This window comes from Urocitellus parryii, chromosome 2 (genome assembly GCF_045843805.1).
Source record: "Urocitellus parryii isolate mUroPar1 chromosome 2, mUroPar1.hap1, whole genome shotgun sequence".
In the NCBI taxonomy this organism is placed as follows: domain Eukaryota; kingdom Metazoa; phylum Chordata; class Mammalia; order Rodentia; family Sciuridae; genus Urocitellus; species Urocitellus parryii.
The window spans coordinates 187,575,753-187,601,955 of record NC_135532.1 but is presented as its reverse complement, the minus strand read 5'-3'; the positions used below and the strand labels follow the sequence as shown (position 1 = coordinate 187,601,955).

Here is a 26,203-nt window from a genome sequence, read left to right as displayed (position 1 = left end):
GTCAGGTCATTTTCAGTTGAATGATTTGATTTTTCCTAATAAACTCCCAATGTATCCAGGCCCCTCATTCATTTGCACAAAATGACCAGATTACCTATCACAGTTTTCACATAAAATGATCAGATATTACGTCAGCATAATACAGAAAGGTTATGCTGATGCTACCTATGGTTAAGTGCATCACTTTCCCCCAAAAGGGGCATACATTCATCAGAAATCTAATTGTAGAACTTCAGTTATGGAAGTTCCAGGCAGTAACAGTGTATAATATTATGAAAATGAAACCTCTAAAGAATGGCTTATTCCTGCTTGTTGAAGCAGTTTAGTGAAATCAGAATTACACAACCACCCCTCCCCCAAGAACAACACATGTTGATGTCATACAGGATAAAAGATGAGATGCTCAATTCACCTTTCCTTGATTTTTATACTTAACACATATTTTATTAGGAGCATTCTACTCTCAGGCATACTTTTGTTGAAATTATTAATCTCTAATATCTACACATCCCATTCATCACTTCTTATAATTCATTCTCAGTATCACTTATTCCTGCTTGTTGAGAGCCAAGTCGGAATGGCCCCTGGCATTTTGCCAGAAGTAATGGTTGAGAGGGGAGCCATTAAGATGATGCTGGATTGATTCAATTGTATATAGACCCCTGCTGTCTGCCTCAGGTGCCCACTACTTTGGAGTTCTCCAGGGGATTTCCTGGGGGGTTCAAGTTGGTTGGTGAAGTTCTGGTGGAGGGAATTCCGGTGGGTGTGGGGTGGCGGAGAGGGGCCACATGGTGGCCTTCCGTGGAGTTCCCGGGGCGTGTGCATGGAGTGCTGTTGGAGTTCAGGCAATAAAGTTTCCTGTTTGAACATACAAGTGCTTTGTGGTGACTCGGTGATTTGTGCCCAGCCAGACTGCGGCACCTGCTATAGTTTCCAAAATGTAAGCAGTTTTCTGAATTTCTACTCATTGTTCTTTCTTGTATATTCTTTTCTCCTATAGAATTTAAGAACTTTTTTGGTGTGGAGATTGAGACTGAATGAGAGAGAAAATGGAGAACAGGGCTTGAGAAGGAAACTAATATTGTGGCACGTGTTCTGGATTGTATAAATGCACACACATGCACCACATATATGAATGTACATATGCATTGTAATAAACTTGTCTCACTGAATATTGTTATTCATTTGTATTAGGCAGTGTTAGGACATCGAATATACAAAAATCTATAAGACATAATGTCTCTTCTCAGTGAATTGAAACTGTAATGTTACGAAGAACCTCAAAATGAGATAAAGATGATGAAATATACTAGGATTAAAGTATGTGCAAGGGTGGCCACATGTGAACTAGTCAGAGGTGAGAAAAATGAAGTTTATAGGTTGACAGCAGCCCAGAAAATCTTATCCAGAGTAGCCCTAAGGATAAAGCTGTCCTATTAGGGCACAAACTTATCCTTTGTCACAAATGAGGGTCTCAGTTTTTCTAAACTGATGCCATAAAATGTTAAAAATATCTTCCTTCTCTTTTAAGTACAAACTATCATGAAAATTCCCTTAAAACTAAAGATTAGTGGCTTTCAGTAGCATAGTGTAACATTTTGTTCTTATTATGCCTCCCATAAACACTTGTAGAAATGAATTTTAAATATTCTTAGGTTTGTCTTAAGTAATGAAATATATATACACACATACATATATGCACAATCATGTGCAAACAAAAAATTTAAACACTATTATTATTAAAATGTGTGTATTTAAGCAATGTCACAATAACTGTGTTTAAAATGTTCAGAATTCTGAGCACAAGAAAGTTTCTGATATTGAAAACAATCGCATAATTCTAGGAAGAATGACTCCTTCTTGTACTCTTAGTGTTCTATTGCTAGTGTGATTAGTGATATTTAGAAGAAAAGCTTCTTATATTCTTAGTGTTCTATTGCTAGTGTGATTGGTGATATTTAGAAGAAAAGCATGCATGCATGCAAAAAGAATTCCAATAGAAAATAATAAAATAATGGGGAAACCAGATGAATGTGCCAACTCCCTGCCGTTATCTTCCCATGACGCCTAAGGCTTTCACTTCATCTGCTGCAGCAGCGTTTCAGTGGCCCCCAGCTGTGGTCAAAATAGTGTTCATCTCAAGCTATTCCCTAGTGTCCAAGAGGTGTTTAATTTTCAAGTTATAGTTGACACAAAGGAATAGAAATTCAGCAAATGAAAGAGACACTTGAGATAAGAAACTAAAGGTGACTACAGGGATATTATCTTTGCTTTAGGGGAAACATGTTTTCCAATGTAATCACTGAATCATCTTGTATCATCTTCTAATCCTGGGAGACCAATGCTAAACAGATCAGGAAGTCTATTTATTCTAGGGTATGGGATTTTAAATAAAACAATCCTGTGAATATTTTTTAAGTCATATTGCTACACAGGTAGAGTTGTTGATTTTGTTTAAACTTCATTATATGCCTATTTCAGATCTAGATTTAAAAATTAGTAATTATGATTCCACCAATGAATGTAACTATGTACCACCACCAAACATATTTGGAAGTCTTTTACTACCACTAAAAAATTATTACTGGAATATTCAAACCATGGTCCTGGATAAGTAAGAAATAATCTATCTCTACAGATAGTTGCTAAAGATTTTTTATACATAATATAAAATTTAAAAAGGATCCATTAAAGAGAATCAGTCTCAACTTAGTTACTGAAAAGTCAATCTTGCACCTATAATAGCATACAGAGGAGATATTGATAGGTAATATTAACTTGATGCCGATTGTGCCTGCTTCTTTTGTTTCTATGTCTATATGAAGAAGTTCATATCTGGTTTGTTCTATGACATTGTTCCCAGAATTCATTATATCCACACATGTATGTAGAGTCAAATATTATCAAAAGCATATGTATCCTAGGTTAAAATGACCCAAGAGCAATTTGTTAGCTGCTCTTAAAATTCTACACTGCTAGCATAATAGAAGCAGCATGTGAGGTAGAGGGAAAAGATCTGGAGTCAAGTCTATTTCCACCAGCCCCTTTGGCCCTGGGATTGGGGAGAAGTTCCCTCAGTGTAAAACAGCACTCATCTCAGCAGTGCCAATCAGGACTAGAGCACAGGTGTTCTGCCTTCCAATTTGGGGTACCCTCCTCCTCCATGAAAGAGATTTGAATAAGGAAGCTGTGCCTACAGCTCAAATTAATTAGAATATTTTCGGCTCTAAAAATATTCATGTACCATTTCATTAAGTCAATTTTGGCATATGTGGGTATAACAATTTAAATGTATGCTGCTCCTTTAGAAGCACCTCACTACACTCTTTCTCACTTGCTGATTACTTATAGGTGCAAGGAATGCTTATTACCAAGTACGAGTGAGTAGAAACATTGGAATGAAATACAAAGGATGTAACAGAGTCTCAGAAACTAGCAGAAACAAAGAAGCGGGTTTTGAAAATACATGTACTGAATAGGAAATTGAATCCCTAAACATTAAATTAATAAATGTCTGAATACCAGCAGATTGAATGTTATGCTGCTTTTGGAAATTGGAAAGGATAAGAAGTTTAGCAGACAGCATTAATAAGCACTAAGCTGCTTGATGGGAAGTCATTTGCAAAGCCTAGCTGGTGCCCCTAGATCTATGGCATTTCAAAGTGTAAACATGCTATCTTCTATTAGTTTGACCTATGGTATCTTATAAGGAATGGAACTGAATTATTGAATTTCTGAACGTTGCATTGTTATAAAGACCAGACTAAAATTTTAGGAGAATTGTGTTAAGTCTCTCATATATCATTTGAATGAATTCATTGGAAAAGTTCATTGAGAAAAAGCAGTAGCAGCACGCGCGCGCGCACACACACACACACACACACACACACACACACATACACAAACACACACACACACACACACCACACAATATGTACTTATCTTATTCAAGAAAGTTTCCTATTTGGCACCAAGGAATTATGGAAGAATCCAGTGAGTCTTTGGAAATAATACCATGATCACCTAGAAGAGCATGTCAATTATTGCCACATGTGAATATGGTTTTCATAATCTAGACACTTATTCCCTAGGATTGGGACTAATAGCTCTAGCCTTTTACTTCTCATTAGCTGTCATAAAAACTATCAGACAGAGGAGAAATTGATGAGTCCCAACCTGATAGAAATTTGGGCAAGTGGCTAAAAGTTGAAAGATTTGGTATCACCTTAGCCACAGTTCTGTACTTATTGAGAAATAAGACTCAGAAAAACTAAAGATTTCAAAGTCACATGTGTTTTGAAACCTAGTAAAAAAAGGCTCCTTCCAGAAGTGAAAACAAGATGTGAAGGTCAGGTAGCTAAGTTGGGAAGTGTTTGCTGGTGTGCATGGTAGCCTTAGAAATATATATATATATATATAAAATCTCCATAGTAAGGCTGGGAAGAGTGAACCTACATAAAGAAGCAAAGAGGCTTGGAATTGCAAAGTCAGAGGGAATCATTTCACTCATCCCTAGAAAACTCATAGTTTGGTCTTTCCACACATAAATACACAGATTTCAGAAGACAGTAAAGGCATTAGTGAGCTATGTATAAAAAGATGGACTGGTAGATCACCGAAGAGAAAAAATGCTCTGATTTGTCTACATTTTTAGAAATAATTTATATTGCATAATACATCTATGAAAATTTCATAGCTCACAAAATGGTAGTTGGAACTGTTGAGTGGGACCTGTCTCAAATCCATCAATAACAAGCTTGGAAAAGAGATGCTGCTTTGTAATGTATTTTTGTGAATTATATGAAAAAGTCTAATATTAGCAGAGAAGGCTAGTAACATAATATTCTAACAAAAGAAACTATTGAATGCCTCTCTGAAGGATAAAACTAACAAAAGGGAAATGTGGCTCAGTGTTGCTCAGTATATTGGTAAATGGATTTATGTCACAGGTTTTAGAAATATATGTACACATTACCCAAGTATTTAATTATTTATATAAATATATATCACTATTTAATTTCTAATGTATATTTGAGAGTTATGCTAACATTTAATTCTGGCAGAATCCTATCTGGGTGCTTCTAATATCTCCATTTTATGGACAAAGAAGTTGTGGCATGAAGATACCTTGTAACTGAAACAGTTACATAGATAGCAAGAGGCAGAGTTTCTATTTAAATTTGACTACTTTGAACCAGTGCTCTTAAGAGTTAACAATATGCCAAATCAAATAATCAAAATAATCAAAATAATATCTCCCAATAATTTATCAGTTTTGAAGTTAATTGTTTAATAGTCATGATATATTTGTTGATCGCTTTATAATTTTATCTCTTTTTCTATTTTGTCATAAGTTGTATATATTAAAAGCGCAGAAAACAGCTTTTGTTGGAGTTTATAGAATACATATTCTCTATATTTGAAGCCAAGTATCTACATCATGAAGATCAAAATCAACAGTCATGATCTAAGATGAATCACCCAATTCAGTAAAGACACTTTATTTTTCTAATAAGTGTTAACAATGTGAATGATTTTCAAGTAATATTTTATTAAATTCTTTTTACATAGAAATGTTATATATGGGTTGATCATGTTTGCTTCTATGAAAAAATCGAAATTTTGGTTGACTAATTTAATCTGTTGTCCATAAGCCAAAAACTATGTGAGAAAGAAAATTAAGTGACATTTTTTTGCCTTCTGTAAAATTATTTATTTTAACTATGTTTATAGTTCTTTTTTAATTTTAATTTATTATATATGACAACAGAATGCATTACAATTCACATCACACATAGAGAGCACAATTTTTCATATCTGGTTGTACACAAAGAACAATAAAAAGGATTTGATTTTTTCTTTTCTTTCTTTATTTCCTTTTTTTCCTTTGTATAAATACTCTAAATGCCACAAATGTTACTGCAGAAAATATTTCTTTAGAATTTCCTATGGAGAATACAACATATTTAAAATATAACTCCTCTGTTCTTATTCATATATCTATTTGTGTTAACCAGATTTTTGTTGTTGTGATGAAATACCCGAAAAAAAAAAAAACATTTAAAGGAGGAAAGATTTATCTTGGCTCACAATTTCCATGGTTTCAGCCCATGGTTGCCTGGCTCCATTGTTCCTAGGCCGGTGCTGAGGCAGAATATCACAGAAGTTGACCATGAAGGAATAAACAGGCTCACCTCATGGAGGCTGGGTAGCAAAGAGAGAGAAAGGGACTAGGGACAAACTACATCTTTCAAGGGCACACACATTGTGAACTGCTTTCTCCTTCTAGGCCCTGTCTCCTAAGGTTTTCACCAACTCTAAATAGAACCACCAGCTGGGGACCAAACCTTCCAGATATCAACACTTGGGAGCATTGTAGATTTAAACCATAATAACATTCCTTCCCACTTGAAATAGGAATAGTACACAACTGCTCAATGAAGTTTAGACGTCCATCTTTTTTTTTCCAGTAGCTTATCCAGATTTATTTTTCCAGTTTTATTGAGATATAATGGATAAATTGAGTTGTGTATATTTTGGAGGTACAACACGATAACTTGATAACCACTGATATCTATCTATATAATAAAATGAACCAATAACCATGTAAATTAACACTTCCATCACTTCACATAGTTACTGCTTTAATAGGTTGGTCTTGATGCTTTGTTGTACCTTATGCTCTGTGGATACCTTATGCTCTGAGTCCTACACCAACCAATAGCATATATAAATTTTTTCTCAAGTGATAGAAATCTTTGAATGTGACTATAATTTGACCTTGTTATCCCACTCCTGTGTTTATACCCAAAGGATTTAAAATCTGCATGTTACAGTGATGCAGCCACTTCAATGTTTATAGAGGTCAATTTACTATAACCAAGCTGTGGATTAAACCTAGGTGCCCTACAACAGATGAATGGATAAAGAAAATGTCATATATACACACAACGGAATATTATTTGGTTGTAAAAAGAATGAAATTATGACATTTTTGGGTGAATGGATGGAACTGAAGAATATCATGCTAAGTGAAACAAACCAGTCCCCCAAAACCAAAGGCTTCTTTTCTCTGATTTGTAGATGCTAATACACAACAAGGGAGGGGAAGATTAGAAGTTCATTGGACTAGACAAAGGGTAATGAAGGGAAGGGAGTGGGGATGTTAGTAGGAAAGATAGTAGAATGAATTGGACAAAACTTTTCTATTCTCATATATAATTATATGACCAATGTAAATCCACATCATGTAGAGCCACAATAATGTGATCCTAATTGAAACAAGTTATATTTATTATATGTATGTATAATATTTCAAAATATACTCTACTGGCATGTAAAAATAACAAAAATATGTAAAAATTATTTCTCAAGTGAATACAGTTCTTTTTATGTCCCTAATCACTTCTATATCTATGTATATCATCTCTAATTTGGATTAGTTCTGTAGTATCCTTTATTGCATCTTTGACTCAGTTCAATGTATTTTCCCCTAGAAGCAAGACTAATCTCTTTGAAATGCCAGTTTGATTATGGTATATCTCATGGGTGAAACCTTTAATGACTTTGGGCATGTTTAATATTAAAACAAAGACCTTAATGTAACTACCAAGGTATTTCATGGCCTGCATGCTTCTTAAAGACCCACACATTCTCTCTGTTCCTGCGATGTTCTTTTCTCTTTCACTTTTGTATCTTCTCCAATATTTTCCTATCTAAAAGATTTCATTCATATACTCTGCCTTCCACTTATTGCTTTTACCTTTATAGATCACATAAAGTAATTTGTATGTATCATAGAAAGTGACTATCCTCATTTTTAAGGTTAGACACACAGTGTAGATACTATAAATATTATTATTCAATATGAATTTTTTTATTCCTTTCCTAATTTAATATAATATTTTTATTTGTAAATAGTTTCTTTGGTTAGGATAGCTTATATTTTCCTTTTTCTTGGGGATATTTACATTGACATAATTAATGATTTTTTAAAGAAACAGATGTTTAGAAGAAATTGTGGAATATCTTTTATTTCCAGATTTAAATATGAGATGATTATTGTCAGTTAAGTGGATATCACTGTATAATATGTACATGTTACATATATTACTTATTTGTATATTTAGCATCTAATGGAACACATAAACATTTACAAAAACAGGTTAATTTCTTTCCTATTAATGCATTTTGAAACTTGAATTCATTCATAGTAGAATACTCATTATTTCAAAGGAAACCATGTCTATTAAGATGCCTATGATGGAGTGAGACCAGTAACTGGACAAAGTATACATGATAATGGGACATTGCTACAAATAGATGGAAAAGACTTCCATTCTTCCCTGAAAATTTATTGGTTGCCTTGTACAAGCCAATCATTAAACATGTATGAATGATACAAAGACAAAAACTGCCCATGAAGTATTCACTATCTCATCTACCACATCATTAGAGTTGAGTCTTAAAGGATAGAATGTGTTTAATGAACATGTGAAAATTTCATCAATTTTAGCTTATATGTAAGAATTATATTACTTTATAAGGTATATAAATTTTTAACTGAGTAGAACACGCCATTTAGAAAGAGAAATTCTGGGTAATTTAAATGTTTATCCAGCCAGTAAATCACATGGATTGTAAAATGTGAAGGTTTTTAGGATGAGAGACTATGAATTTAGATGATTTTAGGTATTACTGAACATGAACTTACCTAGTCATTAAAAAAAGAAACAACTATTTTTCTTTTTAGATGTAGATTCCTACTATATATCACCAAATAAATTGCAATTACTAAGACATCAAGATTTCTCCAGAAGAAAAATGGTCCAGATTCCACTGTCTTTTGTTGGTGTTGAAGGCACTTTACAAGTGTATTAGATGTATGATTCCAGTTTTAATTAATAAATATTTTTTTCAGTTTTAAGATCTGTTGCTTAAATGTACCAAAGGAATAATCAAAGTGACTAATACAGATTTGGGGCAGTGTGGAAGATTTTCCTAGGAATCTTTCCTGAAGTACCTTAAGTCTATCCCAAAGTCTTGAAAAAGGTGCTATATATTTTCATTTTTGTTGATATTCTTACTCTTCAACAGATATTTTGAGGGACACTGAAATACTATGCTTTAGTGGAAAAATAACCTTTTAATTATATACTACATAAAGTTGAACATTTTAGCTTCAATGGCTAGTGGAGAGGGCCTCATATCTAACACATTAAGCAATAAAGTGGTATTGCTTCAGTCCATTTAAACTTGGATGGAAACAATTTATGGTATTCCCCCCCACACACACCTTGAAGTACCTTGTTTCAGCAGATAACATAGGAAAAGTAGACCATTCTTTCTAAGCCAAGCAGACAGATATCCAAAGATATCCAACCCACAAATACCTTTCCATCAGGCATACATCATTTAAGCATAACCTGCTCCTAATGGCTAAAATTTGTTTCCATCAGAGCCATTTACTTGGCTAAATGCCTGAAATATTATTGAGGAAAATTACTATGGAATTTACAGTTACTGGGATAAAACTAGGTAATTGATTTTCTCAAGTAACTTAGAAGATGTGTCTATATCTTTATCGTCACATCTCCTATAAATTTGTTCAATTATTTTTATGGTATTGGCTCAAGTTTTAATACCATATATTAGTTACCAGTTGAAATTTAATAAAGAAAAAGCTTGATGCATAAGTATCTATGTCTGGAAAGTCTTCAGACTTAAATTTAATTACTAGTTACAATAGGTTAAAGAGCCAATATACTTTTTATCATTAAGATTCAATCATTTCCTCAGAAAAATAGATAATACCACTCTCAAGTGATTGTTTTTAAGGATGGAAATAAAACACACGTGTAATGATAGGTATGAGTAGGTTTTCAGTAAAAGGCATTTATTATACTACATGGAGATGAGAGCTATTCCCTCTAGGTAGCTAGAACTGTAGAGCAGGTGCAAGTTGCACAACACAGCTTTACTGTTATGAATTTTTGCTGCTGGGATCAGGTGTGAAAATCTCAGGAAATTTTCCTCCCCAGTTCTTCATCTCCCTCAAATTTATATTCAAGATCTAAACTCTGAAATTTGAAGAATATAAAAAGAAGATAAATAATTATCTTAAATGAATTTCTCCACTTGATCAATAGAACTCTAAAAACTAATGATAAAGAATACATAATTATCCTTACTGTTTTAGTCAGCCTCTTCACTGCTGTGACCAAGACCTGACAAGAACAATTTAAAGGAGAATAAGTTTATTTGGGGTTTACAGTTTCAGAGGTCCCAGTCCATAGATGGCTGACTCGATTCCTCAGGGCCCGATATGAGGCAGGACTTTAATGGGGAAGTGTGTGGATGAAGGCATCTCAGCTCATGGTGATCAGAAAGTAGATGGAGAGCTCTGATCAACAAGGACAAAATATATACTCCAAATGCATAACTTCATGATACCTGTCTTCTTCATCCATACCCTATGCACCAGAAGTTACAAAAAAATTCATCCCTATCAGGGAATTGATGCAATGATTAGGTTAAACCTCAATCATTTTATCTCTAAACTTTCTTGCATTGTCTCACACATGTCTCTTTTGGGGGATATCTCATATCTAAAACCTAATACTCACTCTGAAATGAAGTGACAATTTTAGTTAGAGAAACTCACATACACTCAAACATAAACACACACATACCTCAGATATGTTTATTACATACACACAAAGACACATCCATTCTGCTTCTCCTTTCTCTCCCTCTTGTCTAGTTCTTTCTAGCATGGCATCACTGAATTCAGATGAACGGAAATGGCACACAGCCTCCTACTGTGACTCTTGGTTATGTTCCAAACTCCTTATATGGCCCAGTTATTCATACTTATAAGAGAGCTCTGTGTTTGACAACTATAAACAATGTATTTTAATCATATTTTCTCATCTTTTTCCATCCTGCTCTTTAATTTTCTCCTCTTCTTAGATAAATTTAATTTTCTCACCATTTGTATTGCAATGCATCTCCAAATTAACAGTTAAGTTCTATAACTGTGAAGACAAAAACACGTTCATCTCTATATTTAGAAATTAACCCTTTAGGAAATAATTTTTTTCAAAGGCATCTTAAAGTCTTGGAATATTGTAATCCAAAAGAAATGGAACCGATACGTTAAAGAGATATCTGTACCCTCAAGTTCATTTCAGTACTATTCACAATAGCCAATAAATGGAAACCTAAGTATCCATCAGCTGATGAATGGGTAAAGAAAATGTGGTTATCAAACAAAATGGAACACTATTCGGCCATAAAAAGTAAAATCCTGTCATTTTGGAAACACAGAGAATACAATATTAAGAGAAATAATTCAGGCATGGAAAGAGAAGTACTATGTGATTTTATATATATTCTAAAAATGCTGATCTCCTAGAAGAGAATGGTGATTACCAGAGGGAAGGAAGAATGGGTGAAAGATGTAGGTGTTCAGTTACAGTTAGATAGGTGGGAGAAGTTCTGAAGGGCCAGTGTATAGTAGACTGGCTATAGATAGTATATATAATGATAAGATTTTGAAAGTTTTAGCCATGAAGATATGATAAATGGCTGGGCATAGAAGCACACGCCTATAGTCGCAGCAGCTCAGAAGGCTAAGACAGGAGGATTGAAAGTTCAAAGCCAACCTCAGCAACTTAGTGAGGCCCTAAGCAACTTAGCAATTCCTTGTGTCAAAATAAAATATACAAACGGCTGAAGACGCAGCTCAATGGTTAAGTGCCCTGGGCTCAATCCCACAGTACAAAAAAAAAAAAAAAAAATCAGTAAAGAGATAAATATGTTTAATCTGATATAAGCATATCATGTATATCATGTATGCATATTAGACCATTACATGGCACCCAATTAAAATGTACAATTTTATGTTTTTATGTATAAGTTAAAAATAATTTTTAAAGAAATATTGAGGCAATACATTTTAAAACACTTTTAATATTATTATGCATTGTGTGGTACCTGTCATGAGATTCTTCAATATAATAGAGGAGTGTCCTTGAACTTTAATTTTTAATTGGGAGAAAAGGGATATTTTCCATTTATGACATACAAATCAGAAAAGATACACATTTGAAGTTTCACAGACTGGAGTTTTTTCTTTGAAAATGTTTGTATTCTTATGCAAATAGGAAAATTATTTTTTTGAGTAAGAGAGAAATCATTTTATGTGAAATTCAAATGTTATCTATAAACATAGTATTGAATACAATTATGAACATTTTATCCTTTTTATCAATTTTGAAAAATGATAGGCTTAGGGTTTTTTCCTAAAGACTCATTTGGCTAATGTTTTTACTAATTCCCTGAGCCTTTTTTATTATGTTTCCTAAATATTTTTCTTGTGAAATCTGTTCATATCCATTTAGTTGATTTAAAAGATTTTTAAAACAGAAATCCTTTTCTTTCTATTTTAAACACAAAAATAATGGGTAAAAACTGTTAAAATTACATTAACTCATTTAATTTTACTTTTCTGTTAGCTTCTAAATGAGTTACCCATGAAATTTTAAAATACTTTTAAATATTTTAAGTGGTAAGCCTCTCCTAGTTGATAATATTATATAATAGAAAAATAAATAATATGCAAATGACACATGATAAACCATTGGCTTTTAAATCATAACATCAGTATTCATTTTACTAACCTCAAAAAATAAAATGGAGCAGCATGTGTATAGTATTATATGAAGGATTAAAGTATAAATATAAAAGTTGAAGAGTTATTTTTTCAGAATACAAATTGACAATCTTATTGTCAATTGTATTGACAATAGAAACTATGTAAAGAATAGAGTCAATTTGAAGAACTTCTGATAAAATTCAATGATGGTACCATTCCTCAAACCTCCAGATGACAGTCTCCTTCTTTGGAGAGTAGATTATCAACAATACAAGTGAGAGAGGTAATATTTGTTCGTTGTGCCTTGTAGCATTTCCATCATTTTATCTGTTTTTCCTCTAAGTCTTCCAAATTTTATGCGTTTTTATTTAAATTCTCTAATGTAAAATTGTGCTTTTCTATATAAATTTTCTCAAGCAAGGATATGATTACTTGAGATCAAAAGTGTGAAATTACATTAGCAGGATATCACCATTGCTAGTCAACCATAATTTTCTCCCAGATAGCATTTTTTTTCCAAAGGATATTTAGTATGAGAGAAGAACTAATGAATACTGTTTGTGTTTGTGGATCTGAGTGTTTTTGTAAACAAAGAGAGTGGGAAGGAGATATGCATGTCTAGACTTTATGCATTTTAGATCTTTATGACATGTACCCTGAGTTCAAATTTTACATATACACATTCATTGACTCTTATTTTCACTGTGTAATGTGTAGTAATTTTCCTTTTAATACCTCTTAGGTTTGTCATGAGATAAGTGATAATGTTTGTTTGACAAACTTGAAAATATAAATAAACAATAAAGATAGGATCACATACATATTATTTTATTCTGTTCCTTTCCTGTAATGCTATTATGAGCTTCTTTCCATGTGAGACATTAATACCATCATAAAAATGTATGAAAATTCCATCATTTATTAACAAACATGTATGAATATAGCATTATTTATTTCACTGTTTTTCAAATTTAAGGAATAACATTTTTTTCTAATTTTCCAATGTTATAAATATCATTGGTCATATATCTTTGTGTAGATGAACATGCATAGTGCCTACATGTTCTTTGTGCAATCATACATAATCGGTCCTTGGGAAAATACAGCATTTGAAATGTTCATTACTTCTGTGCCAAACTCCTGATCTGAGTGATGAATGGTCTTAATTCTATTTTTCTAAAATTAAATTATTTTTAAAAAATTAGCACTTGATTGTGACCAGTCTTCAGGCTCTAGTTAGGATTTCAGTTCTGGGTGGGGAATGCTAATCCATGGTAATGAGAATTTAGGGGTAGATGTGGTTTAGCTCCTCCAAAATTCTCTCTAGGGATAGCTTATTGGGACATTCCAGTGCTATGGTCTAAATAAGACTTCTGGCACTATTCTGAAAAGTTTCTCTGGACTATTTTACTAAGTCCTGATTATAGATTTTGGTTTCTAGGCATTTTGACATCCCCCATATCAGGATTTCATTAAACCAATTTTCTTTCTCCCTCTTTCATTACCCAATCATTACATATATATTCTCATTAATGATCTCATTCACTGAGTGTTGACAATCAAGAACAGAAAAACTCTGCTAATGTTGCTCTTAGGACATTCAGTTCTTCCTTGAAAGTGGACAGCAGAAAAGCTGATGAGCACATCCTAGGAGCAGGGGCTGTTTCAGCCTTTTTTTGTGTGTGTGGTAAAGGCACACAGGACATATTTCAGTGTTACTGGCACCTGTCTTGCTCCATCTGATGGAACAACAACAAATACAATAAAGTCTTGTTACTGGACTATCTTTGAGCCATACCAGATTGTGATTGATTCTGCTGTGTTTAGTGGTGTGATGGCATTTTGCCTTAGGCCTTTTTTATTGAACAGTGGAAGGAACAAGAAGAAGGAAACACTTGATCACTTTGTAAATGCTGCGCATTGCAGTCAGGGTTTAATGAGTGAACAGAGCCACTTCCAGTGTATTGAAATGCCTGGGCCATGCCTCAGACCATTGTACCTCTATTCAGATGGCAAAGAATAGAGTTCCTGTAAGATTGTTGAGTGCAGCTCATTTTAGGTATAAACAGTCGCTTTGACCTTGTACAGGCTAATAGACCCTGTCAGGCCTGGAATTGCAAGGCCAGGAAATCATCTGTTTAGTCAGTGCTGGTTCTGGTCATTAGTTTGTGTTTATGGCTGGGAATTGGTAATATAGGACTGTGTGTACAGAGGTAAGGTCTGAATACTAAAAGGACCCTATTTACCAATAGCTTTATTTTTTAATTTAAAGTTAATTCAAATTGAAATGAGCCTTTTAACCCTTAATGAGGACCATGTTTCTTCTAAAAGTCAACCACATTAGTCAACTGGAGACAAAATTCACTTTGCAATTGAAAGGCTGTCTACTTTCTTTCAACAGTGGCTACTATGGTTTACCAAGTGCATTTGTTTTTCTTTCACTATGGTAACTTTACCCATTCTCTGTATCAGCATAGCTCAGACCCATCAATTACAACAAGGAGGAAAAGTTTGCTATGTGCTTGGGAACCAGGCCAGCATTCTATCTTGAAGCTCTTCTATAATTATTATTCACCATATAGGTAGTTCTCATCCTAAAATTATTTCATACTTCTCTTTTATTTTCTGAGATGGCAGTTTGTTATTTTACCCACCTACAAGTCCACGGTGTTTAGTTCCTGTTTTATTCTTTCGCCTCCATAAATATGGAATCAGCAGGTTCCAAAAATATTTTCAATTCACCCACAACAAATTGGTATTATTTTGGCTTCCTTCTATTATCTTATTCATGGGTTAGTGTTTTTCAATGGACAATTAACATTTGGCAAGACTTCATCCTATTTGTTCCACTGTGACCCATTTTGAGATTTTTTTCAATATGTTTTGGGGTTTGCTCAACAAACAAGTAAGCATAACCTCACTAACTCAGCATTTAACAGCTGCATTAGCAGGACAAAGGTGAATAAATCCTTACTGCAAACTAACAGATGGGGAATTACTACTTTCAAAGTTGTGTTTCCAGTACTGTGGTCTTCTTTGTCACTTAAAGAGAAAAAAAATCATCTTTTATTTAAAAGTTGAAAATAATTAATACAAATATTTTGGTAGAATTTCATTGTTTGATTTTTATTCATGCCATAAGATTCCCAAACTTCAAATTATTCTCCTCTAAAATGTACAAAATAGGAAGAGTTGCATTAAATGCAATTATTATGTTATTAGTTAATGTGAAAGTGTAATAGAGAATTATGTTTTTGTATGTCAATTTATCATTCATTCCATCCAAACATAAAATTGTTTGAATATGTAATGCTCTGATACAGAAAAGCACTGCCAAACCTGTTGTTCTTTTCTCAACTACATTTCTTTTAAGTTGGGAAAGAACTTCATTTTCTCATCTTATTGTCATAAAATTTTAATGAATAATTTTATTTTTATTTTTTTATTAGTTGCTCAAGACAATACAATGATCTTGACATATCATACATTTGATTCAAATAGGGTATGAATTCTCATTTTTCCACGTGTACTAATTTTAATCTTTACAGAAATGTGACTAATTTTAATCCTTACAGAAATGATAAATATGAAGATACTCCTTTTTCCCCCTTCTACTTAGAAAGCATAAGCAATCCTACAAATCTTGGGTCATGCAGTATTAATAGTTTAAAATTTCTAGCCTGAAGAATCTTTAGAGACAAATTAGTTCAATGTAGGTTACTTTTTAAATGAGGAAAAGGATGTCCTGAGAGGACAATGATTGCAATCTAATCATACACTGAAAAAAAAAAAAAGTATTTCAACTGCTTGGTGCTAGACAGTGGAGAAGATACAGGACAGATAAAATTGATAGGAAATAGCTCTTATAACTATATTTCTCAGGATCTAACCTGGGAATACATAATTACTAAAAATGGATCATAAGAGTTATTTATAGAAGTCACTTTTCCCATCACCTCATTAAAAGTCTGAACACCCCAGGATGATGAAATTGAGAGAACACATAGTTAGTGGGAAAAAGTAGATCAAAAACTTGTATCTTCTTCATCCTAATCCTTTGCTTTTTCTTAGTGCTACAAACTCACTGAATACTGGCAAAAAGGAAGAAAAATCAGGGACTGTTAGGTGAAGATAACAAATAAGTGAATTCAACCATTAGTTAAACAAGTTTGATTTCTAGAAGTCCTTGATAATACCTGGTAGGGGTTGAGGAGATCCTACCTCACACATTTTTCAGCTATTAACTTAGACTCATGGATCATATCTCCTTGCTTTATAAATATAAAAGCAAAGATGAGAGTTTCAGCTGTGCTTAACTAGTTTAAAAATATCCCTTATAACAGTAGAATAAAATATCTCTGGAACAACAACAACAACAACAACAACAACAATAAAAGGCAATTTCTCTACACTAAAAAGATGTTAATCTGTCTAATCACAATTGGTTTTACTAACCTGGAGTTGAAATCTATTAATTATTTTACTGACAGAAAACTTTACTGCAGGATTACCTAAGGGAAGACATAAATCAGAACTCTGTTGTGTTGGCATCAGGTTAATTAACTATTGCTTTAGTATCTGGTCTATACCATGGAGGCTTTGACAAGGTAGCTGGAACTTTTTAATTTAAATTTCATCACTGTATATCTCTCATTTTTAAAATCTCATTTGCCTTTCTTGTCTATTCTGTTTTCTTTGGTATTCTCTTATAAGAGAACAGGACTTTTCTTGAGGAATAGTAGGAAAAGAAAAACCACATTAATAATCCACTTTCTTACCTTAACCCGATTTTATTTTCCTTTTAGATGTGTTACTCTCTTTAGCATATAAAACAATGATTAAATGAGGAAAAAGTTCTGATTGCCATAAAGCTAGTTTTAAGGAAAGGAAGCAGATATTTTCAAGGTGCAATCCTTGTTTTTTTCTTTTTTAATGATAGGCAAAGCTAATAAAACACATGTATTTATATTCCTTAGAAAATAAAGTCTCAATGCTTGCATTAGGATATATTGAAGGATGAAAAAGGCATCATAGGTACATGGACACATGTGGATTTGCTTCAAGGAAGAGAGATTATTTATTTTTGGAATAAATATAAAAGTGAGTTTGTTATATAAAAAATTTTGGAGTGTTTCTCCCAGAATAATCATTTCATTAATGGAAATGCATTCTTTAGTCATATTCTCAAATTTGTTAGTTTCACTAGAGAAATTTGAAATATTTTTGTGTTTTTATTTGTCCATTATACATAATATTGGGGTTCATTTTAACAGAATCATACATGACTGAAATATAATTCTCTCTACTTCAGTCCATACTACTTCCACCTCTTTCCAGTTTTCTTTCCCCTATTTTCCTTCCTGTACCATACTGGTCTTTCTTCTAACTACTGTAGTTTTTTAATTAGAGCCTTATAGGTATACATAAAGCTGAAATTCACTGTAGTATATTCATATATGTACTATATAATTTGGTCAATTTCATTCCACTTTTCCTCCCCTTTCCTGTCCCTCCCTGCCCACCTCTATTCCTTTCTTCTACTTCACTGATCTTTCTTCTGTTTTCATAGAATTCACCCCTGTCCCCCGCCCCATTTTTCCCTTTCATCTAGCCATCATATGTGAGAGAAAATATTGGATTCTGAATTGCTGATTTTGGTTTATTCCACTCAGTATGATGTCCTACAGTTCAATCCATTTACCAGCAAATGCCATAATTTCATTTTGGCTAAGCAAAACTTTATTGTGTATGCAAACCACATTTCCTTTATCCATTCATCTGTTGAGGGACCCCTGGGCTGGTTCCCTAACATGGCTATTGTGAATTCAACTGATATAAACATTTATATGCCTTTATCACTATAATATGGTGATTTTACTTCTCTAAAATAAATGGTATAGCTGGATCATATGGCCGTTCCATTCCTAATTATTTGAGGAAGCTCCTTACTGCTTTCCAGAATACTTGTAATTTTTAGTCCCTCCAACAATGTGCAACTTTCCCCCACATCCTCATTAGCATTCATCATTAATTGTAATCTTGGTGATCGCCATTCTAACTGAAGTAAGATGAAATATTAGTGTAGTTTTGATTTTCATTTTCTTCATTGCTAGGGATGTTAAATTTTTTTCAAATATTTGTTGGCCATTTGTACTTCTTTTGAGATGTGTCAGTTTAGTTCTTTTGCCCATTTATTAATTGGGCTATTTGGGGTGGGTATTAAGTTTTTTGAGGGTTTTTTTTTTTTTGTATATTCTGGATATTAACCCCCTGTCAAAGGAAGAGTTGTCAAAAGTCTTCTCTCATTTAGTAGGTTCTCTCTCTTCAGGCTCTTTATTGTTTCCTTTGCCATGCAGAAGTTTTGGAAATTGATTACATACTGATTCTTGGTTCTAATTATTTGTTTTTAGGGATCTTGTTAAAGAACTTGGTGCCAGTGTCAATATGTTAGAGCATTGAGTCTTTGTTTTCTCCTATCATTTTCAAAGTTTCTGGTTTAATTTTTAGGTCTCTAATCACTTTAGTTGAATTTTGCACAGAATGAAAGTTAGAAATCTAGTTTTATTTCCCTACATATCAATTTACAGCTTTCCCAAAACCATTTGTTAAAAAGGCTGTCTTTAATGTATGTTTTGGAATCTTTGCAGAACATCGGATAACTGTACCTGTGTAGATCTGGCTCTCTGCCTTCTATTCTATTGGTTTTTATATCTGTTTGATGCTAATACCATGTTTGAAATCAAAAAGGAAGAATTTACTTGTATACTTCCCCAGTACAGTGTTACCCTAATATTCAACCTGACAAATTTCCTCAGCTCTTCCAACAAAACTGCCCAAAGCTGACATAAAATATATAGGAAATCCCGGGTAAATGTGTATACAGAAGCATATTAACCATTCTGAAATGGGTTCTTACTAGAAGTAGATAAGAAAATGTTACATTTTTAATAAAATAATTTTAGATTTCTATTCCTCAATGTTAGATTAACATTTTAGAGTAGGTAAGGGAAAATGATGTTTTCAGAGAGCAATTTGTGTTTAGTAATTGATTTATATAAAATCAAGGGCAGAAAAATCTATTCCTTATTCAAACTATACTCCTGGGCAAACAATCCTTTCTGGTTTTGCTTCAACTGCCCAGGCAAATAAGCTAATATCTACCCTGATCATTTTAACAGAACTGTTGGCATTTTAACAGAACTGTTGGAAAGAATAAAAGTATCTTAAAATTTAACATGTCATTACAGATTCTAGCATCATATTTGCATTTGTTTGACATTCAGTGCATATCAATTATGTGGTGGTTGAAGCCTATCAGATAGCTATCAAATATGGTAACCTGCAAAATCTGTCCTCAAATGTGTGTCTCAACACTCTAGACTTCAGTGTCTCTAGATGTCTGTCTGTTTCCCCCCCCCCTCTCTCTTTCACACACACACACACACACACACACACACAAACACACACACACCAATATGATTTCCAAGAGTCACTAAGGCTATGGTTCTATTTAATTAGGATATCTCAACTGAATTCTCTTATTTGTTAACATCACCTCAGAATATTTTCTGCTGCCAGTAAAAGAACACTTGGTGTCAGTGACTTTAAGAGGTAGGTACCACCTTTTTTTTAAGAAATCTTGATAGAGGGGCCGGGGTTGAGGCCCAGTGGTGGAGTGTTCACCTAGTACTTGTGAGGTACTAGGTTCAATTCTCAGCACCACATAAAAATGAAATAAAGATATTATGTCCACTTACAACTAAAACAGAAATATTACAAAAAGAAATCTTGATAGAGATGTTTGTTGGTTCATCAAGCACACAATACACATTCCTCTGATTTTCTTGGCCTTTACCTCATTGTCATATATACACTGCTATAATGAGAGACATAATGTTCATAATCAAGGCTGGAATCTTGTAAACAGTAGCAGCATTCGTATTTGTCCATCTTTTTAGAAGAGAAAAATTTATCTCAATGACTTTAATCAGATTTGTTTTTATTTCTTTGGTTATCTTTTTGATCATAATTTTGACCATTTATTCCTAGTTGCAATAAATCTGAGTAAGGTAGAATGTAGCTGGGTATTATTATGAACCGAATTAAAATTCCAATGGCAAGCAGGGATCAGGGTTTTGACTTTGGGTACATTTCTCCACATGAAATAAAGATATTACAGTTTGTCTTTTGAGTCTGGTCTCTTTGTGTTTTTATTTAAGTTTTTTACTGGCTACCTCCTATTCTCATTTAGTGGTCTTTTTCAAATATCATACCTTCTATGGTGTCCGTTCCAATCTCCCAGTCAGAATTGTTTTGTTCAGCATGGTTTGTTAATAGCTTGCTGCCTGCTTCCTATTGCAAAAGGCCCTTTAGGTATGGATTGAATTAAATGTACTTTTATCTGTACGCCTGTCAAAGAACCTGAACAAGAGCAGAGACCTGACAAACATTTGTTAAATTTTCTGTGTCTATGCCTACCTGCATTTGCTATTATCATTTCTAAGTTTATTATTTAGCCATAATTTGGATAAAGTCTAGGTACTAGTTTGAATGATGTTTTTAATTTCTAGGTTTATTAAATGTAGCTATATTCAAGCTCTTATCAGTATCCTGATAAAATTGTGCTGTAGCTAAGAAGTGATTATGTGACTGTGTTTTCTACTTAAAAGTATCACATAGCCATTTACAATATTAACAGAAAGTGATTGTTTAGTAAATAACTTAATGTCAAATATTTAGACCATAAAGTCTCAAATGAAAACATGAAGATAAACTTACAAGCAAACAAAAGGCAAAGTACATTGGAGCACCACAACTTAATTTTCTAAAGACTCAGCAATGCCTTTTGCAAATTTAAAGCACTCAATGATGAACTAAATTGAAACCAGAAGTGCATATTTTGTTTATATACTTTATATCATTTCTGCCTGAGGCAATAGGATATGAGACATGAGTGGACATTTCTAAAGAGTTCTTAAGGACAATGCTAAAAAGTTTATAGTCCTCAATAATTGTAGGTTAAGAAAGAAGAATTGGATCTCAACGTGACACTAAAATTTGTTCACTATTTTGTAAAATAGGCCTAGAATAGCCATTCTTAGTAGGAACTAGAAAACTACAAGATTCAGAGGATGATGGCTATCATTTTATGGTATTGCTCTAGTAATTTATCTTGATAATGAAGTTCCCACATTTTATTTCAGGAATATTTCAGTAAGAAAGTATTATAGTATGTACACAATGTACCATCTTTTAGAAATATATTTAATGGTTATAAGTATTAAAACTTGTCCAAACTGATTTTTGTTGAATGTAAATAACACTGTGTTCAAAGTATAAAGGTTGATAGAAGAAAATTCTAGAATTTGATGAGAATATTTAGGGCATATTCTATACTTAGGTCTATAAATCTTCAAATCTCAGTGTAGTGAGTTTTGAAGTTTTTGAAATTATTGATTCCCAAAGATGATCTGCAGGAAACCTGAACTTTGAGACCTGAATTTGAATTCTTTCTCAAAGGAATGTTAAGAGAGTTCTAGTGAGGATTTTCATGATGATTTCAGCTTCTAATATTTTATGAAACTGAATAAATTAAAAAATACAGAACTTTGAATTTACTACTTATCAAAAGCAATATAATAGAGGCATAATTCTGTAAAAGCAGTAAACAGATGATAGATCCTAAAGGGTACACTGAAATCAATGTTTGATAACCAGCCCATTGGGCTGACACAAAACATGCTATGCAGAGATATGATCACGAGGAAAGAAGATAACACAGAGTTAGTGAAGGACAGGTCATTGACATAAAAGTTGAGGGACAATACTGTCAAGATAGAAAATCCTTTTTGAAGAATCTGAAAATATACAGAAAGTCATAATTTTCTTCCATCAGTTGCTTACAATTTGTAGGACAAAGTTGTATACATTCAGAGCGTTTAGAAAACAACTCTACGTGTAATATACTCTAACAGCAGTGCAGATATTATACACATTGCATCATACTTAAAAAAGAAAATGACCACATGGTGACATGGTTTTGCTTTATTTTCTCCACAAATAGTCCAATGCCAAGTAAAGCTGTGAAAACACAAGCTGGAAATTTCATCAAACTCTAGTGCCAAAATAATCTAAATCTTGCATTTTTTTTTATTTTTTTCTTAACATTTGGTGCAAATTCAAATGTATATGTGGAAAAACTACACTGGGCCGTATTATTTGCTTCTGTGAATTAGGGAAGGAAGCAAATTGATTGATGTTCAAATGAATTCATGCCCTAACATCCTGAAATCTGTTTTACGTATTTTCAAAATACATTCACAAAATTATCGCAGGACTTTAAAAGAATCATTTTGTTTCTAGCTTGTCGACCAGGCTTCTACAAGGCTTCCGATGGTAACATGAAGTGTGCCAAGTGCCCGCCTCACAGTTCTACTCACGAAGATGGTTCAATGAACTGCAGGTGTGAGAATAATTACTTCCGGGCAGACAAAGACCCTCCATCCATGGCTTGTACCCGTGAGTAGTTTTGCTGCAACCCATGCCTCCATGTTTGATTTGTTTTTTCTTCTTGTTTTGTTTTTTATGTTTTTGTTTTTGTTTTTGTATGTTTAAAGCATTTGCCCATTCCCTTCCGTTAACCATGTGCAAATTGAAAGCTTTCTCTGCTTCACTCTCCATGCTTGGCTCACCACAAATGCAACATTTATCACACAGAATGAATTAGTTTGTAAAGTACTTCCTGCAATGGGACCCCCAGAAAGAAAGAAAAATTTTTGCATCTTGTTATAATATCTTGCATTGTACTTGACAGGATAGGGGAGGTTATAGGCAGAGGATTTATGTTTTTACATTTCTATTCCCTCTTGCTCTATGTTGGTCACAGGTCACAGGGAAAAAGACTAAGATTTATAAAAGTAATACTAAAGTTTTCATAACTATTCACAGGGGTATTGAATTTAGTGGTAAATTCCTTTGCTGGACTTTGTGAGTGCATCCTCAACCTTGACACAAAACTCCCCCATTCATAGCTTGGGGAGGACAATGCTCTTGAATCCATGTGTCCATAATCTCATGGATCCTCTAAGGATGAATTAAAAGTAGACAATAAAGACAGGATGGTTATTTACCTCTTTCAGTTCCATTGTAAATTATCTCTTTCCCTTTTAGGAGAAAACAGGAGTGAAGCTCATTAATCTTTGTTGAACTACTTTGCAGGACCTCCATCTGCACCAAGAAATGTTATCTCTAACATAAACGAGACCTCCGTTATCCTGGACTGGAGCTGGCCCCTGGACACAGGAGGCCGGAAAGATGTTACCTTCAACATCATATGTAAAAAATGTGGGTGGAATGTAAAACAGTGTGAGCCATGCAGCCCAAATGTCCACTTCCTCCCTCGACAGTTTGGACTCACCAACACCACAGTGACAGTGACAGATCTCCTGGCACACACTAACTACACTTTTGAGATTGATGCCGTTAATGGGGTATCGAAACTGAGCTCCCCGCCACGACAATTTGCTGCAGTCAGCATCACAACTAATCAGGCTGGTGAGTACATGTGGATGCTTCTGACTCCTACCACATCACATCAAGCAGGGCTCTGGCAGAGACTGTAAAAAGATTGAAAGACCCCCCAAATTTTGTCTTCTCTCATATTTATATGGTTATGGTGCATTCAATAATTCAATTTAATTCTTCAAGTGACAATAAACTATAGTTGTTAGGTGATTTAAAAATCGGTTTATACCCATGGTTGCCAAGATGAAACATTTGGGACTCTGAAATAGGACTTATGGGGCTCCTTGAAATAGTTTTGAATTTCTGAAGAACTTAGATATTGAATCTGATGTTCAAAGAGGTTATGTAGCTTATTTAAAATTGTAAATAACTTTAGTTATATTTGAAATTTTTGATATAATTATCAATGCTCCTAAGAAGTCTGAAGTATTATAATTCTTAGCTCTTCTTAGTTAAAAATAAGAAATTAAGTCAACTTTATTTAATAGATAAGTTCTGTGCAAATAAATTCAAAATATGGAGATAGGAAAAATCACAGTGGAAAAGGTTTTTGTGTAAAACAACTGGAATGATTGACTACATTCCAGATATACTATGTGATTTCACCAACCACGTTTTGCACTGACAATTCTTTTTACCAATTAAAAAAGTGCTAAGTTAGCAGATTATAAGCAAAAGCCCTTTAATATCAAAGGGAAAAAATTATACAAGGATACAAACATTTCATATTCCTTTATTGTACCTTCCCAACTTTTCTCCTGTCTTTGCTGCCTTTAAACTGTACTCTTTCAATCACTCTTTAATCCTTTACGTAGATAACTTATGGATTTTACTTATGAGGTTTTTGTTGTTATTATTTCAATTATGCAGATTATTGATAATTTAAATACAAATGATACCACTTTTATATATGAAAATAATTTTTCAATATTGATAACTGGGATGAATGTGTTAATTGGCAGTTTTGTAATCAACACAGCTTATGCAAAGTTAAACTAGTATTTGTTGTTCATAATTGTTGCTATAAATGTCATATTTAGATGTTCATTTCAAGCAGTTCAATTGAAAGACACAATTGTATTGTTTGCATTAAAACATACTTTGGAGTGAAAAGGCAGGTCAGGGATGGGTGTCATATAGAGAAAGGATGCCTCCCTGAGTTTCTTTTGAATGGATCCACAGGTTCTTTTGTGTACTCCTCCATTATGGACTCACCTCTGAATATAAACTAGGATTGAGTACATTCTAGGCTTCTTTTAAACATTTGGCTTAAATTATGGAAGTATCTCTGGCCTCCATTAGAAATTGCTCTTTCTTTCTGAGAATATCAGACTGTGTCTTGATAACTGTAGACAAAGGGAAAGCATACAGACTAGTTTCCAATCAGATAAAACAGGTCTCCTAGCAGCCAAATGGTGAACCAAAAAGTCACTATAGTTCATTTCTCTTTCTTGACTGACTCAAGGTTATTATTTCAACTACCAATGGTACACAATAAGTGTAATCTAAGGAGAATATATGGACTAGAATGACTGGACCCTGATGGTCATTCTAGTTTTAGTGTGGTAAGAAGTAGTCTTATCTACTTCTGCAGGTTAGTATAGAAATACATCTATAGTGGTTAATTTCTCAAACATGTTGACTAGTTTCCTGAACTCACTATCTCAGCTCTAGCTTCATCTTCCCATAATCCAGCAATCAAAAACATAAATCTTTGCATGGGAGAGTCTCCAGAGCCCTGCACTAGCAATCCTTCCTCTTAAGGAGTCCCTGTCCCTGCCATGTCTTTTGACAGATATTTTGAATAAAACCCTCATCAGAGTCTATATTCAAATATGTGTCCTTCTGATTCCAAGTCCCAGTATTATTCTCACTTTGCTTCTGTCTATGGTTTCTCATATACAGAGTACTCAGGAATTTTAACAAATTATAGAGATGTGGCAAATGGTTTTCCCAAATCCTATATTTCAAGCTGATTTACTACCTTGCTTAAAATAAGAGCATCAATCTGGGTTGTAATTA

The 26,203-nt window shown here is 33.4% G+C and overlaps 1 protein-coding gene across 2 annotated transcripts in view; it reads left to right on the top strand.

The window, feature by feature from the left end:
* The window catches only part of Epha3 (EPH receptor A3), a 342,530-nt gene that overhangs the window by 195,939 nt on the left and 120,388 nt on the right, over positions 1-26,203 (top strand). For both annotated transcript variants that reach the window (XM_026393990.2, XM_026393989.2), the window contains exons 4-5: positions 23,021-23,176; positions 23,876-24,211. In XM_026393990.2, coding sequence (XP_026249775.2) covers positions 23,021-23,176; positions 23,876-24,211 — 492 coding nt within the window. The remainder of the gene's footprint in view (positions 1-23,020; positions 23,177-23,875; positions 24,212-26,203) is intronic.